The sequence below is a fragment of the Lissotriton helveticus genome, chromosome 9 (genome assembly GCF_964261635.1).
Source record: "Lissotriton helveticus chromosome 9, aLisHel1.1, whole genome shotgun sequence".
In the NCBI taxonomy this organism is placed as follows: domain Eukaryota; kingdom Metazoa; phylum Chordata; class Amphibia; order Caudata; family Salamandridae; genus Lissotriton; species Lissotriton helveticus.
This window is the reverse complement of record NC_136070.1, coordinates 981,570,471-981,584,633: the sequence shown is the minus strand read 5'-3', so window position 1 is coordinate 981,584,633 and position 14,163 is coordinate 981,570,471. Positions and strand designations below refer to the sequence as shown.

General features: G+C 44.3%; 1 protein-coding gene across 2 annotated transcripts in view; it reads right to left on the bottom strand.

Moving 5' to 3' along the window:
• The window catches only part of LOC144782115 (uncharacterized), a 60,796-nt gene that overhangs the window by 21,198 nt on the left and 25,435 nt on the right, over nt 1-14,163 (bottom strand). For both annotated transcript variants that reach the window (XM_078661287.1, XM_078661288.1), the window contains exons 2-3: nt 10,220-10,424; nt 7,768-7,902 (exon numbers count right to left, since the gene is read on the bottom strand). In XM_078661287.1, the coding sequence (XP_078517413.1) occupies nt 7,768-7,902; nt 10,220-10,424 (340 nt within the window). The remainder of the gene's footprint in view (nt 1-7,767; nt 7,903-10,219; nt 10,425-14,163) is intronic.

Genomic DNA, 14,163 nt, shown 5'->3' with positions numbered 1-14,163 from the left:
TCTAAAAGTGACAGCATTGCAAACCCTCCCATTTAAAGAAATAGGTGTTACAATGACAAAAAATATGGACACTATGAAAAAGACACTGATGAAGCATGACTGGTCCATGGACAAGGTCTATATAGAGGATGGAAAGATTGAATCAACACTGTTCAGAAAAAAGACCATGTATTGACACACCCAATGTCGTTCAGGCATTAGCCTTAGTGCAACAGGAGCTTGCGGCCTCTAGGCTTGAGACCACAGCTTTACGGCACAGAGTCGATAAGTGAACCAGAAACCCTTTTGATGTGAATGTCCCAAGTAACCCCAAAATACAGGTTACGGTTCCGCCACCTATACCTTTAGCAACTCCCGAAAGGTATGCAGGGGATCCCATGAAGATACAGGTTTTCCTAACCCAGATAATGCTCCATTTCTCATGTAAGCCATCATCTTTTCCTAATAATCATTCCAGGGTAGCCTTTGCAATCTCGTATTTGATAGGGGATGCAGCCAATTGGGCAGTAACATTAGTCAAAAACAACGTCCCAGTATTATCAGATTGGGAAGCTTTCCGAGCAGCGTTTGAACGAGTGTTCAACAGACGAACCACTACTTTTAGCACGGATAGGGAGTTGTTGGAGTTGCGGCAGGGTAAACATGATCTGGTGACATACCTTACATCTTTTAATCGATTGGTGGCTGAAGCAGCATGGGCAGAAGAAAAGAGGATATCTCTTTCTATCAGGGATTATGTGACGAATGGAAGGACGTGATAGCACAAACCGATCCACAGCCTATCACCTGTGCTGACTTAATTAGTTTGACGTTACGACTAGATGGTAGGATGTCTGAAAGAAGTGGAGAAAAGCCTAGTGGAGAATGGGCTTTCTACAGATCACCTCAAAGAAAGGAAGGTTCCCCTGTCATATATATCAGGGAGGGGGATATTCAGTCACGGAAAATTGGAAGTCCCTGTTATAGTTGTAGCAGACTAGGATCGCTGAAGAAAGCTAAGGGGAGGGTTTTGGTTTTTTATCTTTTTATAAACTAATAGGGACTTTTTAACACGTTGACTGTCTTTTTATTGTGTTTCCACTTTAGGTGGTATTTTAAATGCTTTGTATTATGTTTTAGAATGTAACCCATTTGGGAGGCTAAAAATAAATTTTGCATATTTTATAATTTTGGTGGCAGTGCCATTTACTTTTGTGTACTTTAGTGACTTGATTGTATTTAGCTATGAAGCTTGCTTTGTAACATCCCTATTAGTTTATAAAAAGATAAAAAACCAAAACCCTCCCCTTAGCTTTCTTCAGCGATCCTAGTCTGCTACAACTATAACAGGGACTTCCAATTTTCCGTGACTTTCTACAGATCAGACAGGAAGCCCAGGAAAGAGTCAGTCAACAGTGATAATATAAGTGAACCCATGGAGATAGGGGCCCTCAGGGCACCTCTCTCGCGTACTGAGAGAGAGAGCCGTCGCACACAAGGTTTGTGCATGTATTGCATGTATTGCGGCAAAAGGGGGCACTTCGTACGTGAATGTCCCTCCACACCAAGGACAAAAAGTTTATCATATAGAAATAAGAAGGCTGCTGTTTCTGTTTTAAGTACGGAGGCTGGTACGTCTGTCACATCTCTTGCTACTGGGTCAGGAGATAAGGAAGATACAGTCTCTATCGAGCAACAAGTTAAAGGACACGGACACAGAATCACACATAGTGTTAGCTGTGGGTCTAGGATACAAACAACACATACACCATGTGTTAGCCATGTTGGATTCAGCAGCTACAGGGAACTTCATTGGCAGAGGGTTGGTGAAGCAACTGGCAGTAGGTAGTGTACCCCGTGATATCCCTAAGGAGGTTTTGGCGGTGGATGGGAAACCGTTAAAATCAGGTCTTGTTACTGACCAAACCGAAACCCTCCAGATGTCGATTGATGATGGGAAAAGACAGCACCCGGAAGACATAACGTTAAACATCACAGAAGCTCCTCAATACGAGGTGATACTGGGTATGCCATGGTTCTGCCACCATGACCCTACCATAGACTGGAAAAACAAGACAGTCAGTTTTCTGTCTAACAAGTGTGAGGAACATTGTCTGCATGTGAGTGGGTCTCAAGCAGCGGCTCTGACTTATCCTTTTCGGGTGGCTACAGCGACGGAGAAGGAGGTAGCATTGCCAGAAGAGTACTCCCAGTTTTCAGATGTACTCAGCAAGACACAGGCAGAGCAGCTTCCCCCCCATAGAATATATAACTGCCAGATTGATCTGATAGCGGGGGCAAGCAATCCAGCTTGCAGAGTATACGCCTTGTTGGATCCTGAAACCCGCCATCTCAGAGAATACCTTGATAATTTCTTGGAAATAGGGTTCATACGACCCTCTCGTTCTCCCGCAGCCTCTCCTCTTTTCTTTGTAGCTAAAGCTAGTGGTGAGTTGAGTGCTTATTGTGATTACAGCATGTTGAATAAAAATACCGTTCGGAATAGATACCCATTGCCACTGATCACTGTGTTGCTAGACCAGGTGCAAGTGGCCACCATCTACACTAGATTAGACCTGAGAGGGGCATATCATTTAGTGCGCATCAGAGAGGGGATGAGTGGAAGACAGCCTTCAAAACACGATATGGGTTGTTCGAATACACAGTGATGCCGTTCAGGCTGTGTAACGCCCCGGCGGCTTTTCAGTATTTTCTGAATGATGTTCTGAAGGAGTATGTGGACCATTTTGTGGTCGTATATGTTGACGATATTCTCGTTTTCTCTGTGTCAGCTGAAGTACATACCCGTCATGTCGTGTTGGTGTTGGAGAGGCTAAGAGAATTCCATCTGTTTTGCAAGTTGAGCAAATGTGAGTTTGGGGTACGTGAAGTGGAGTTCCTAGGGGTGATTTTATGTCCAGAAGGTTTGAGCATGGCAGAATGCAAGGTACTGGCTGTGCAGGAATGGCCCATCCCGAAGTGTACATGGGATGTTCAATGCTTTCTGGGTTTTGCAAATTATTATCGCCGATTCATCCTGGATTTCTCCCAGGTGGCAGTTCCTATCACCCGGTTGCTTCGTAAGAGAGTTCCGTTTGTCTGGACTCATGAGGCATCCACCGCTTTTGCCTACTTGAAAAAGGCTTTTACCACCGCTCCTGTACTCAAACATTCTCAAATGGGGCTCCTTTTATAGTTGAAGCAGACGCTTCTGATAAGGCCATTGGAGACATTCTGTCACAGAGACACAAAGACACCGGACAGCTACACCCTGTGGCATATCTCTCCAAGAAACTTAATGCAGCCGAAAAGAACGACACCATAGCCGAGAAGGAGCTGTTGGCTATTAAGAAAGCTTTTCAGGAGTGGTGGCATTATCTTTGGGGGGCACGCTATCCAGTCACGGTGTACTCAGATCATCGTAACCTACAATACATGAAGACAGCGTGTCATCTCATACAGAGGCGGATGAGATGGACGCTTTTCTTTGCTGAGTTTGACTTTGTCATAACCTACAGGCCAGGAACAGACAATTGCAAGGGGGATTCCTTATCACTACAGGAGTCTATAGTGAAGTCCCAAGTCAAAACAACCGAGGCAATCATAGATACGGCAAACGTTGTCTGTGTTCTGAGAGTTCATCAGTTTCTCGTGAAGGTGACCAAGAACAAACTAGCAGACTGGTGGGAGAAAAAGGCGATGGAGGATGACACCCATAGCATCAAACAAGGATTGCCTTTTCAGAACAAGAAGTTATATCTATCTACCAGAATCCTACAAAAAAGGGCTTTTGAATGGTGCCATGTGTCCCCTTTAGTGGGACATCCAGGTGTTCGCAAAACAGTGGATCTAGTACAACGGCATTTTTGGTGGAAATCATTGACAAAAGATATCCGCACTTGGGTAGCGCAATGTGAAGACTGTGCTAGAGGAAAAGGGGAAAACACCAGAAAGAGGGAGAAAACTCATGCCTATGCCCACCTCTCAACAGCCATGGCAATACATTACTCTCGACTTCATCACCGGTCAACCTATGGATCAGGGATGTTCTGCCATTTTGGTAGTGCTAGACAGCCTTACCAAGATGGGCCATTTCATTCCATGCAGGAATTTGCCAACAGCGGGTCAGACAGCCCAATTATTGCTGGACAGAGTAATCAGACTTCATGGTTTGCCCAAAGTAATCTTGTCTGATTGGGGAGACATTGAAGAAATATCTGCGTTGTTGTGCCATGGAGGCACAAGAATCATGGGTATGCCTGCTACGGATGGCCGAGTTGGCGTACAACAATGCCTTACACGGTTCTATTGGGGTGTCACCGTTCATGGCAAACTTCAGCTACAGCGCAAAAACCTTACCCATCGATTTGCCTGTTGACCTGGCCGATCAACCGTCGGTGCTGGCTCACATCAAAACTTTGCGATCTGTCCATAAAAAAGCAAAACGGAAACTGTTAATGGCTAAACAGGTGTACAAGAAATGGGAGGACAGACACAGAACTGATGGTCCACTGTATCAAGTAGGTGACCGTGTTTGGTTGTCCACGAAGAACATTAAGTTCAAACTTCGTAGCGTGTTCCACCCCAGGTACATAGGCCCCTATACTGTGGTGAGACTGATTAATCCAGTAGCCTACAAGTTGAAACTGCCTGGCAGCCTCCGCATACATCCAGTATTCCATTGTAGTCTCCTGAAACTAGCACAAAGAGCACGGCGGCGGGCACCCCCACCAGTGTCCTGCGAGGGTGGCCTGGAATATGGGGTGAAGAGGATTCTGGATTCGCAGTATAGTCAGGGCAAGCTGTGGTACCTTATTTCCTGGAAAGGGTACACCTCCGAGGATGATTCATGGGAGCCAAGCATCAACGTGCATGCCTCTGCTGCAATAAACGCTTATTTCTGCAGATATCCCACCAAACCTGGTGCTAGGAGGCGCTGAGCGGGAGGGCCTACTGTCAGGAATCGCGCGGTATAAGCGCCTGCCTAGACACCTGTACCACAACTCCTGGAAGGCCATGGGAGAGGAGCACACGCCTACAAGATGACGCGTTGCGCACCGTCAGGCGTGCTTAATTCTGGTTGCTGTGCGGAGATTCGTCTGGGAGAAAGCTGCAGTGTTCTCTCGGTACTCTGGTTAAGCACAAATTTGAAAGAAATAGACGGTGAGTGAATCGCTGGGTGATTCCAGGCGGCGGGGCTTGAAAACCGCGGATGCCTGCTGTCCCTGCCCTTTGTCTTCTCATATACTCGTCAGGCTGCGGTGCTTGAAAGCCGCGGAAGCCTGTTTTGACTTTGCCCCCGATTTTCTCTCCATTAACATTTCCCAGACGGCGGTGAAGATTAACCGCGGATGCCTTTTTCCTTTGTTGCTTATTTCTAAGCGCATTTTGAGAAGCGGTCAATTGCCGCGAACGCCTACATTGCATTCTTAGGAAAGGTATTCTGAGTAGCGGATCAGCGGTGAGGAAAACACATAACGCTGGATATTTAAAAGGAACAGTTGAGACTTTCTTTTACGTTTCTTTTTTGTTACCAACATTTCGAGATTTTAACTGTTTACCCTAAGAGATGTCCAATAGAGAACCGTGAGCAAGGCTAACTACATGGTCAAGGGGTATAATCACACTAGGCTTAGTAGCAAAAGAGGGAGGTGAGGTTGGAGATGGAATGAGTGTTTTTTTATTAACATATGCTTATTTTTTTGGGAGGATTTGTCCAGAGGAACGCCATGTTATGTATAGGATTTCTTACAAGAGTAAACTGGTCGTTAGGTGGACAAGGTATAAAAGTTCTTAGTGAGATTATATGAGAGTAGTCCATATATGTTTGTATTATTGACCTATGTTGTTTTCTTTTTTAGATTCTCATCCCTGCTCTTCCCACCCTTTTCCTATCCCTCACTTGATCGCTTTGATACTCTAACTTTTTAGTTGGAGTTTAGGGATGTCAAGGGATGCACCCCTTATTGCAACATCCAGGACCCTGAGGCGTACTGAATCTGACACGAGTGGAATATAAACCGCACTACACAGTTACACAACCATGTGTGCAAGTGCTTGATCTAATACCGGAGAGAAAATTATTTAAAGATTAACATGGTGTCGTCACACGGATTGTTTTGCCTCTGTGATTCGGGTTTATGCAGATTATTTTATTTTAAAGGATGGGATGTGTAGCATTGGTAAGGGCCCGGTTGTGTGATGTCACTTGTATTGAAATGTTCTGAGAGAAGCTGGAATGGTATGGAGTCACACACTTTAAATTTGCATTTTAGTGTTTCTTTCCTGCGTGGTAAATTCATTAATTTCATTCATGAATGTGTTTATTACGTATTTTTGTTTTTTCGGGCACTCCTCTCTTTATATGCCATTCATTTTGTATGTCTACTCCTTTATCATTGCATCCATGGTGGGTGGTGTTCTTGGGTCACATAGCATGTCTTGGGGCTTCTTCCCTGCATGTCACTTGTTTTCAGGCGGTCAAGTATTATTTTGTTGTTACCCGCCCTGGCTAATTCCCTTGCGTGTGCATGCATTGTGTGCCTGTCCATTACTGAGTGCGCTTTGGTGGTCAGGGTACCCTCTCTGCGCAGTGTGCGCCATTGTCACCCGGAGTTTTTCAGATTTTACTCGGCGACTGCATCAGTATCTAAATACTTTTAGGCCGGGGTGAGCTAAGTTCTGGGGGTTGTCGGAGGGATCCGAAAAACGCTGATGAGGACCCCCTTATGGCGGTCAGGCTCGTCCACTAGGCTCACTCGCCATCGGGCTCTCACCGCTAATGTTTACGCCTCACCACTTTCAAATGTCACCTGCCGCCACTAAGTACATACACTGAAGATGGCTTCCCTATTCTCTTGGCCTCACCACTTTCAAATGTCACCTGCCGCCACTAAGTACATACACTGAAGATGGCTTCCCTATTCTCTTGTACTATCTTGTAATTGAACTAGACAGCACAGAGGTGTATCTGCTCATACAGATATGTCCTCACATGCAATATACTGCACCCTGCCTTAGGGCTCTAAAGCCTGTTGTAGGGGTGACTTACATATACTGCACGCAGTGTCTATGGGCATGGCACACAGGGTGTATGCCATGACCAGTTTTCACATTTGTTCGCACCATTTCACACAACCTGCAATGGCAGTCTGCATGAGTTTGGTGATGGGAACCTTGGGGTGGCAAAATACATGCTACAGTCCTTAGGGACCCTCTTTAGTACCAATGCCTTAGGTACCAAGGATACCATTTACTAGGGACTTACAGAGGCGATAAAGGTCTTGCCAATTGAGGAACAATTGAGCAGTTACCTTGTTTTAGGGCAAGAACACTGGCACTGGGGACCTGGTTAGCAGGAACCCAGTGCACTTCAGTCAAAATTGCATCAAATACCAGAAAAAAGTGGGAGTGATCATGTCAAAGAGGAGCACTTTCCTAGATAATCCAATTCCAGGGTTGGGGTAAACGGACTTTACTTTGCATCTTTTCTTGTTATAACACCTTTTTATTACATTTTATTGTAACACAGAAAAGGGACATTTAACATAATTCGCCCATTACTAAGGGGAAATCTAAGTAATCGTAACAACATATTATTTGAGCACAATCCTCCCCACCACTCTTCAAAATGGTGTATAATACAGATAATCTTGTAGCTGAGAATAGGGCAATTGAGGAGAAATGTGTTACCACATGCAAAGCAATGATCCAATAATGACCAAACACCACGCACAGAACGTAAATTGAAAATATAAGCTTGTTTTGAAGAATTAAGTAAAGACTCACCTTTAAAACTTTGCCAGACGTTTTTTCTAAATATTGTCTTGTTGTTGCAGCTTCTCCACTGGTACTTAAGTTGGTAAATGACTCTATAGCCACCTCTATTGAATCTTGTTCAGCTTTAGGTGAAGGAATAATATTCTGTGTGAGAAAAAACATTCATTCAAGAAATCATCACCAAATGCTGGAAAATTTTGGAAAAACACGAGGCAATGCTTGCTGAACACAGAGTAAAACCTAGAAAAAAACATTAAAAAGCAAGTATTAGCATCACTGAAAGACAAGATCTTATTCCAAGGACTTCCATTCAATCTGAACATTTTCTAATATGGATGACTTTGTGATGAATGTCAAAAAAGGTGCAACAGCCCAGTCCATGCTATTTTTGTAGCGCCAAAATCTTACAAGAATCAAGGTGCTGTATCTGTACTACTGTTGCAGTTAAAGAGAGAGGACTTTAAGTAGAATGCCTTATCTCTCCCAAAACGTTAATTCACATTCTGAACAATCTACCTGCAACATTTTACCTCCTAATGTGCTTCTATAGATCCAAAGAGTCTGCAGTAAAGTTTAGTTGTGATGTAATCATGATAGCCCACACTGAGACTCATGCTGATGGAACTGAAAACACAAGTCCTCCAAGCAGCGTACAACAACAAAAGCATCCATACGGCTTGAAAAGCTTGGTAAACCTGTGCTTCTATATTTCGATGGACCACCCTGTGTTTTGCCCTCTGCAATCAGACAATCCACTGCAAGAGATCCATGTTCTTGCTGACACATTCAACAGGAGAGTTCAGGATATGCTGCCAAAAGGGGAGCACTCAAAGTGTCCCCCCCAACTTTTAGTTAAGGGTGGCTTACTCCCCCTTCCACAAAATGTATGGACTACTGATGGTTGATGGCAGCTAATTTTAAACCCATCTGCATAGGCATTTTTATGTGTTCCTAGAGGTGAAAGAATCCATAGGCCTCTCCCCTAGACAGTCCATTCCTCCCACAAAAACCTGGAATCCTGCCTTTCTACACATAGCATGTGGTAAGTGGTGTTGCTATGAGAAAGAGAGATTGTGTGTCCGTAATCATATAGAACATAGTGAGTGCCTGTACTAAAGGGGGGTTCCTTCAGGTTGTCTTAATCTTCCTGTAGACATCAATATAATGCGTGATATTTGATTTTCTTTTTTTACCCCCTGCACCCTCTAAATCTTTTTTTGGGGGGGATGGGGTATGGGGTGATGTATATTAATGGGATTTTGACTTCATAGGTGGTTTTGTTTTCCCTTGCAGTAATTGTACCTCGTGCGAGGGGAATTTCCTCCACACGGAAGAATATCTTTGTGTCTTGACCAAGAAAAGGTAACAAGGGGCTTTTCGACTGGGACTGGTAGAAGTCCTGAGGAAGACCGGTTTGACCCTAAACTGGTGGCATGTTGGCACGGTCGAAACATGTTGACAATCACAGCAGTTTAAGGAGGGGTGTTAGGAGTACCTAGATGGCTCTAGACACGACCATCCTTTACTATTTTAATCCTGGCCGCGGAACCCTTGAATAAAGTTTAAATGTAGGATACCCCGGAGTTAGTTTTAGTCACTTTTCACTGCACAATCTCTATCACTGTTCCCAGTCACTTGATTTGCACCTATTGGGTTTGTCTTGTGTTGTTTGTCTTCCCGTACCCTATGCTCCATCCTGTGCGTGGCTACGCCAGGGTGTATTTTAAGCAGACCCTATGATGAAGCATGTCACACACATTTGTGTGTGAGTGAGGGCAGTTTTATACAACACTATTTGTGCCACTGCATGTTCTTGCTTTTGAATCCTGCCTACCCCTTCTGGTGTTACTATGTTTGAGCAGGGGGTTCGGGGTAGGTGAGTTGTTACCCTCACCCCTCCTTTTGTGTGAGAGAGTTACAAATATGCCATCCACAATGGCAACTCAACCTTCAGTGCAGCCCGTACAATTCTTCGGCAGCTTCATCAAGTAATCATGTGATTAATGTAGTCATGTGACAGAGCAGACTGAAGGCAGAACATAATCCCAGTCCATACCAGTGGTTTCCTGTCCCCAGCACTTATGACAGTCTGGTGGGCTCTTTGTCTGATTTAGAGTGAGTACAACAGTTGTTTACTAATTCAATATACGTTAAAATGACTATAACTTGCCCCCATGCTAATCTTATAGCGTTGGGGACCTAGAATAGTCTGAATTGTCACATTTGGAGAAGTGTGATGGTTAGTAGGTTTGGTACTTTCAAATGGCAGTGCTGGCAGGGGCAATGGGTGGTGTAGGCTGCAGTGGCCTCCTGATGAGCCATGGAACTTAATTTTTTTACAAATTAAGCACTGCCATACCAACATAAACTTCTTGCACCTCTTAGGTGTGCGACAATCATTTGCTAGTGTGTTGTAAATGAAACGAGGGGCCCGTTCATTGAACTTTTATTCATCACTAACCTCATCTGTTTTTGGAAAGTCAAAAATTGTCGGAACAGCATCCTTCCGAATTCGAACAGCTTTTCCACTTGTATCAAAGCAGCTTTCGGTGAAATGTACAGAGCAGACACAGCTGCACGCTGTGGGTTTCCAAGGCTTCTCTTCCTCGCCAGTCCGGCAAACAGCTGCTATCCATTGCTGCCTTCTATCGGGCTCATTTGGGAATCTAGAACACAAAAATGAAGGATTTCTCTACCATCACTGAATTAAAAGAAAGAGCTGCTAGAAATTCGAAGCATATCCTCCTATGGTGATGCAGAAACAATGAACTAAAGTGAAACCAATGAAACAAAGGAACTGAAACGAAGCGTCTTACAAGTATATTGCAGTAAACATTCAAAACAGCTAACAATTTTGTATCACAAACAAAAAAACGTACACAATAGAAACATATGATCGCTACCAGTAATAAGTAGAAATAGCATTATGAGAATTGATGTCATGCAGATGTACGTCATTATAAACAGTGCTTAATAGTATTTAAATGAGGACTACCCAAATTACCATTATTTTCTGACCCTGAGCTATTGAACTCTCCTATATTACTGAAATGCCACATCCATAAAACTCAAAATTGGAAATACTGTTTCAATTCATAAGATGCTAACATTTCGGAATCCCAATAACTCGAAAGGGTTTATACTTTAAACTGCAAGTGTAACTTGTTCCGGTCAATCAGCAGAAGCAGATCAACATCCCACTGTCCTTTTATGAACACATTTTAAGAATCGTGTAGAGCAGTGATACTCAAAGTACGGCCCAGGGGTCGCATGCAGCCCTCCTGACCTTTACATGCGGCCCCCTGGTCAACAGGAGGCCTGGGCTGCTGTTTACTCTGAGGCAGCAGTATGATTAAAAAGATGTTAGATAAACAGGCAAGTCTTTATTTAAATGTTAATTGAAGTTAAAGAAAGGAAGTAACTAGGTTGTCCTGCACCTTTAACTTTAGGAACAACTTCAGTTTAAAAGACATAGTGCAGCAGAAGTGTAAAAATATGATAAGATCTCTTTAAAAATAAAAAAAAGTATTTCATTAACATGCACAGCCATTTCATCTTATTACATCAGATAGCATTGCATTGAGAAGTTTTCAAACATAAATTCAGAAACATCCATTCTTCCCCACACCATGAAAACAATGCCAGTAGTGAACTAAGAGGCAAGTCAATTATGTGCACTCGTTGGATGGCCTTGGTTCCAATTATGCATGAATAACATTATAGTTTATTAAATAAAACACAGAAGAAGGGTCTGGACAGTGCACCTCCTGAAATCATGCATTCTGAGGTTTTCTTATATGCAATAATGAAGAAAAAGGAGGGAAAGTGAAATAAAACAGTAGCCTAGAATCACACAATCTGGTAAAGTGAGGAAGCCGTGGTTAATCCCAGGTTTTCTGGTTTCACATTGTGCACTTCAGACACTAGATGTATACACTCCTCTTCCCCTACACCCACCATGCTGCCACCACCCCCCTAGAACTCACACCCCCGACTACCACCCTGCTAGTATCAAAGCAGCACTCTGTCACATCACAAACTAACTGTGTGGCCCCTGTGATAATGTTTGTGAGTAGCCATGTTTTTTTTTTCTTTTTGTTTTTTTTGTTGAGTTTTATACAGCGCAAACTCGACCCAAAGGTATCAGGTATCAGAGCGCTTTACACGAACACCAGTTTCGTTACACATGGACACGTAGAGGATTTCTTCTTAACGTCTTGGGCAATTTCATCACTAGAGACACATGATCATTTTATACCTAATTTTCCCTACCTCCATGGCATTCCCACCATACCCAACCTATTTTGTCTTACATACCTACCAAACCTTACCCATCATATGTAATTAACCATATGTGCCTTACCATACCTCCCATGCCTAACTTGCCATAACTAAACTATTATAAATAGCATCACATACCCAACCTATCAAATAGAGGCATCGTCATCACCTCACTTTAGCAGATACAGCAGGGCGGGGCTTTGATGGGCCTTTTCTGCCTGCAACTCGACAAAGGCTCACAATTAACGCAAAGGGGCGGAAAGGTGAGTGGGTGAAAGAATGGATGGACAGACAGTGTATGGGTGGCTGATTAAAGGGGCAGATAGATAGATGCATGGATAAATGAGTAAAAGGATGGGTGTAAGGATGGATGAGTGAAAGGGAGGAAGGATGGGTGGGTGGATGATATGAGAAAGGATGGATGGATGAGTGAGTGAAAGATGGATGACAATTGAAAGGGTAAATGGATGGTGAATGAGTGGATAGATGGATGGATGAAGTGAAAGGCTGACTGGATGGATGGGTTGAAATGGTTGATGGATGAATGAGTGAAAGGATAAATGGATGGCTCTATGGATGAGTAAAAGGTTGGATGAGTGAAAGAATGGATGGGTGAGTGAAAGAGCGGATAGCTGGATGAAACAGTGGATGGATGGATGGATGGATGGATGTGCAAGTGAAATGGTTAGGTGAGTGGTTGAATTCCTGAAAGGGTGGATGTAAGAATGGATGAGTGAGAGGAAGGATGGATGGATGAGTGAAAGGGTGAATGGAAGGATGATTGAAAGGGTGGATAGTAGTCAGCAGGCAGGCAGGGTTGGCGCCAGGGGTTGTATGACATTACAACGCGGGCTTTTACCCCGCGTGCCATTACGACGCTGTTTTTACAACGCAAGTCGTTACAACGACTAGCGCTGTAAGCGCTGGATAGTGGAATAGTTTAATTTTCTATTCCAACTCCAGCCCACGTTACAGTAGGGAAGGTGTTGGAATAGAAAATTAAACTATTCCTTTTCCAACAGCACCCTCCAGCGCAAGTCGTTGAAACGACTTGCCTTGTAAAAGCAGCGTGGTAATGGCAGCGCGTGGTAATGCCTGCGTTGTGATGGCTGCTCACCGCGCCAGGTCAGTTGCTGGGTCTTCAGTTCTTGCTGGATGCGACTCTTCACGTCCTTCTTCGTCTTTCAGGTCAGCAGGATATGATTTTCTGGTTCCAGGGGCTCCCCTTAATACTGAATTATGGGGCATTAGGGGAGTTAAGGGTAGTAGCCACTGCAGCCCCTACATGACCACTTCCTATGGGAAGTGGGCATAACCCTGCCCTAGAGTTCCTAAGTGAGCCAACACAAAGATGGCCACTTCTGAAAAGGCGTACCCACATCAGGTTAGGCCTCCTTAGTGGTGGTACTAGCCTGCGGGTGGGCACGCCTACCTGACTAGCAAATTTCCCGCCTGTTCAGGTGCCATAGGGCTCTGAAAAAAGGGGGTCAGCATCCTCTTCTGTGAGTGGAGTCAGATTAACATTTCAATGGCAGTCACTTCTTTGAAGCTCCCCTGCCTTGGAATGCTAGTCATGAGGTCATCCTGAGGGCGGGGTGTGAACCCCCTCTTCTCGTGCAGGAAGTGTTTCTGACCTCCTGAGACCAGAAGCCCTCACCCTGAGAGGTCAGAAATCTGCCTCGGGTGGCAGGCTGGCAGAGACCAGTCAGCCAACACACCAGAGGCTGGTAGGTTTTCAGGGGGTTCTGTGTGCATGTAATCACAAATCAGCCATTGGAATCAGGGTGGGCTTGTGAATATGAGATGTTTGATGCCAAACATCCCTATTTTCAGTGAAGTCATCATGAAGCTGGGGAAATCATTTTTACCAGTGTCCAGTACATGTTCTAAATGGCTTCCCTGTTCACTTGTACTGGTAGTAATAGACTGACCAGCACAGGGTATATCTGCTCATGCAGGTAAGCCCTCACATGTAATATAAAGCAACCTGCCTTAGACCTGTAAGTGTTAAGGGACATGGCACACAGGGATGTGTGACCGGTCATGTTTTCACTTTTGTCAGAACCAAACCACGCAGCCGGCGATAGCATCCCTGCATGAGTTTGGTTAGGGGTACCTTAGGGT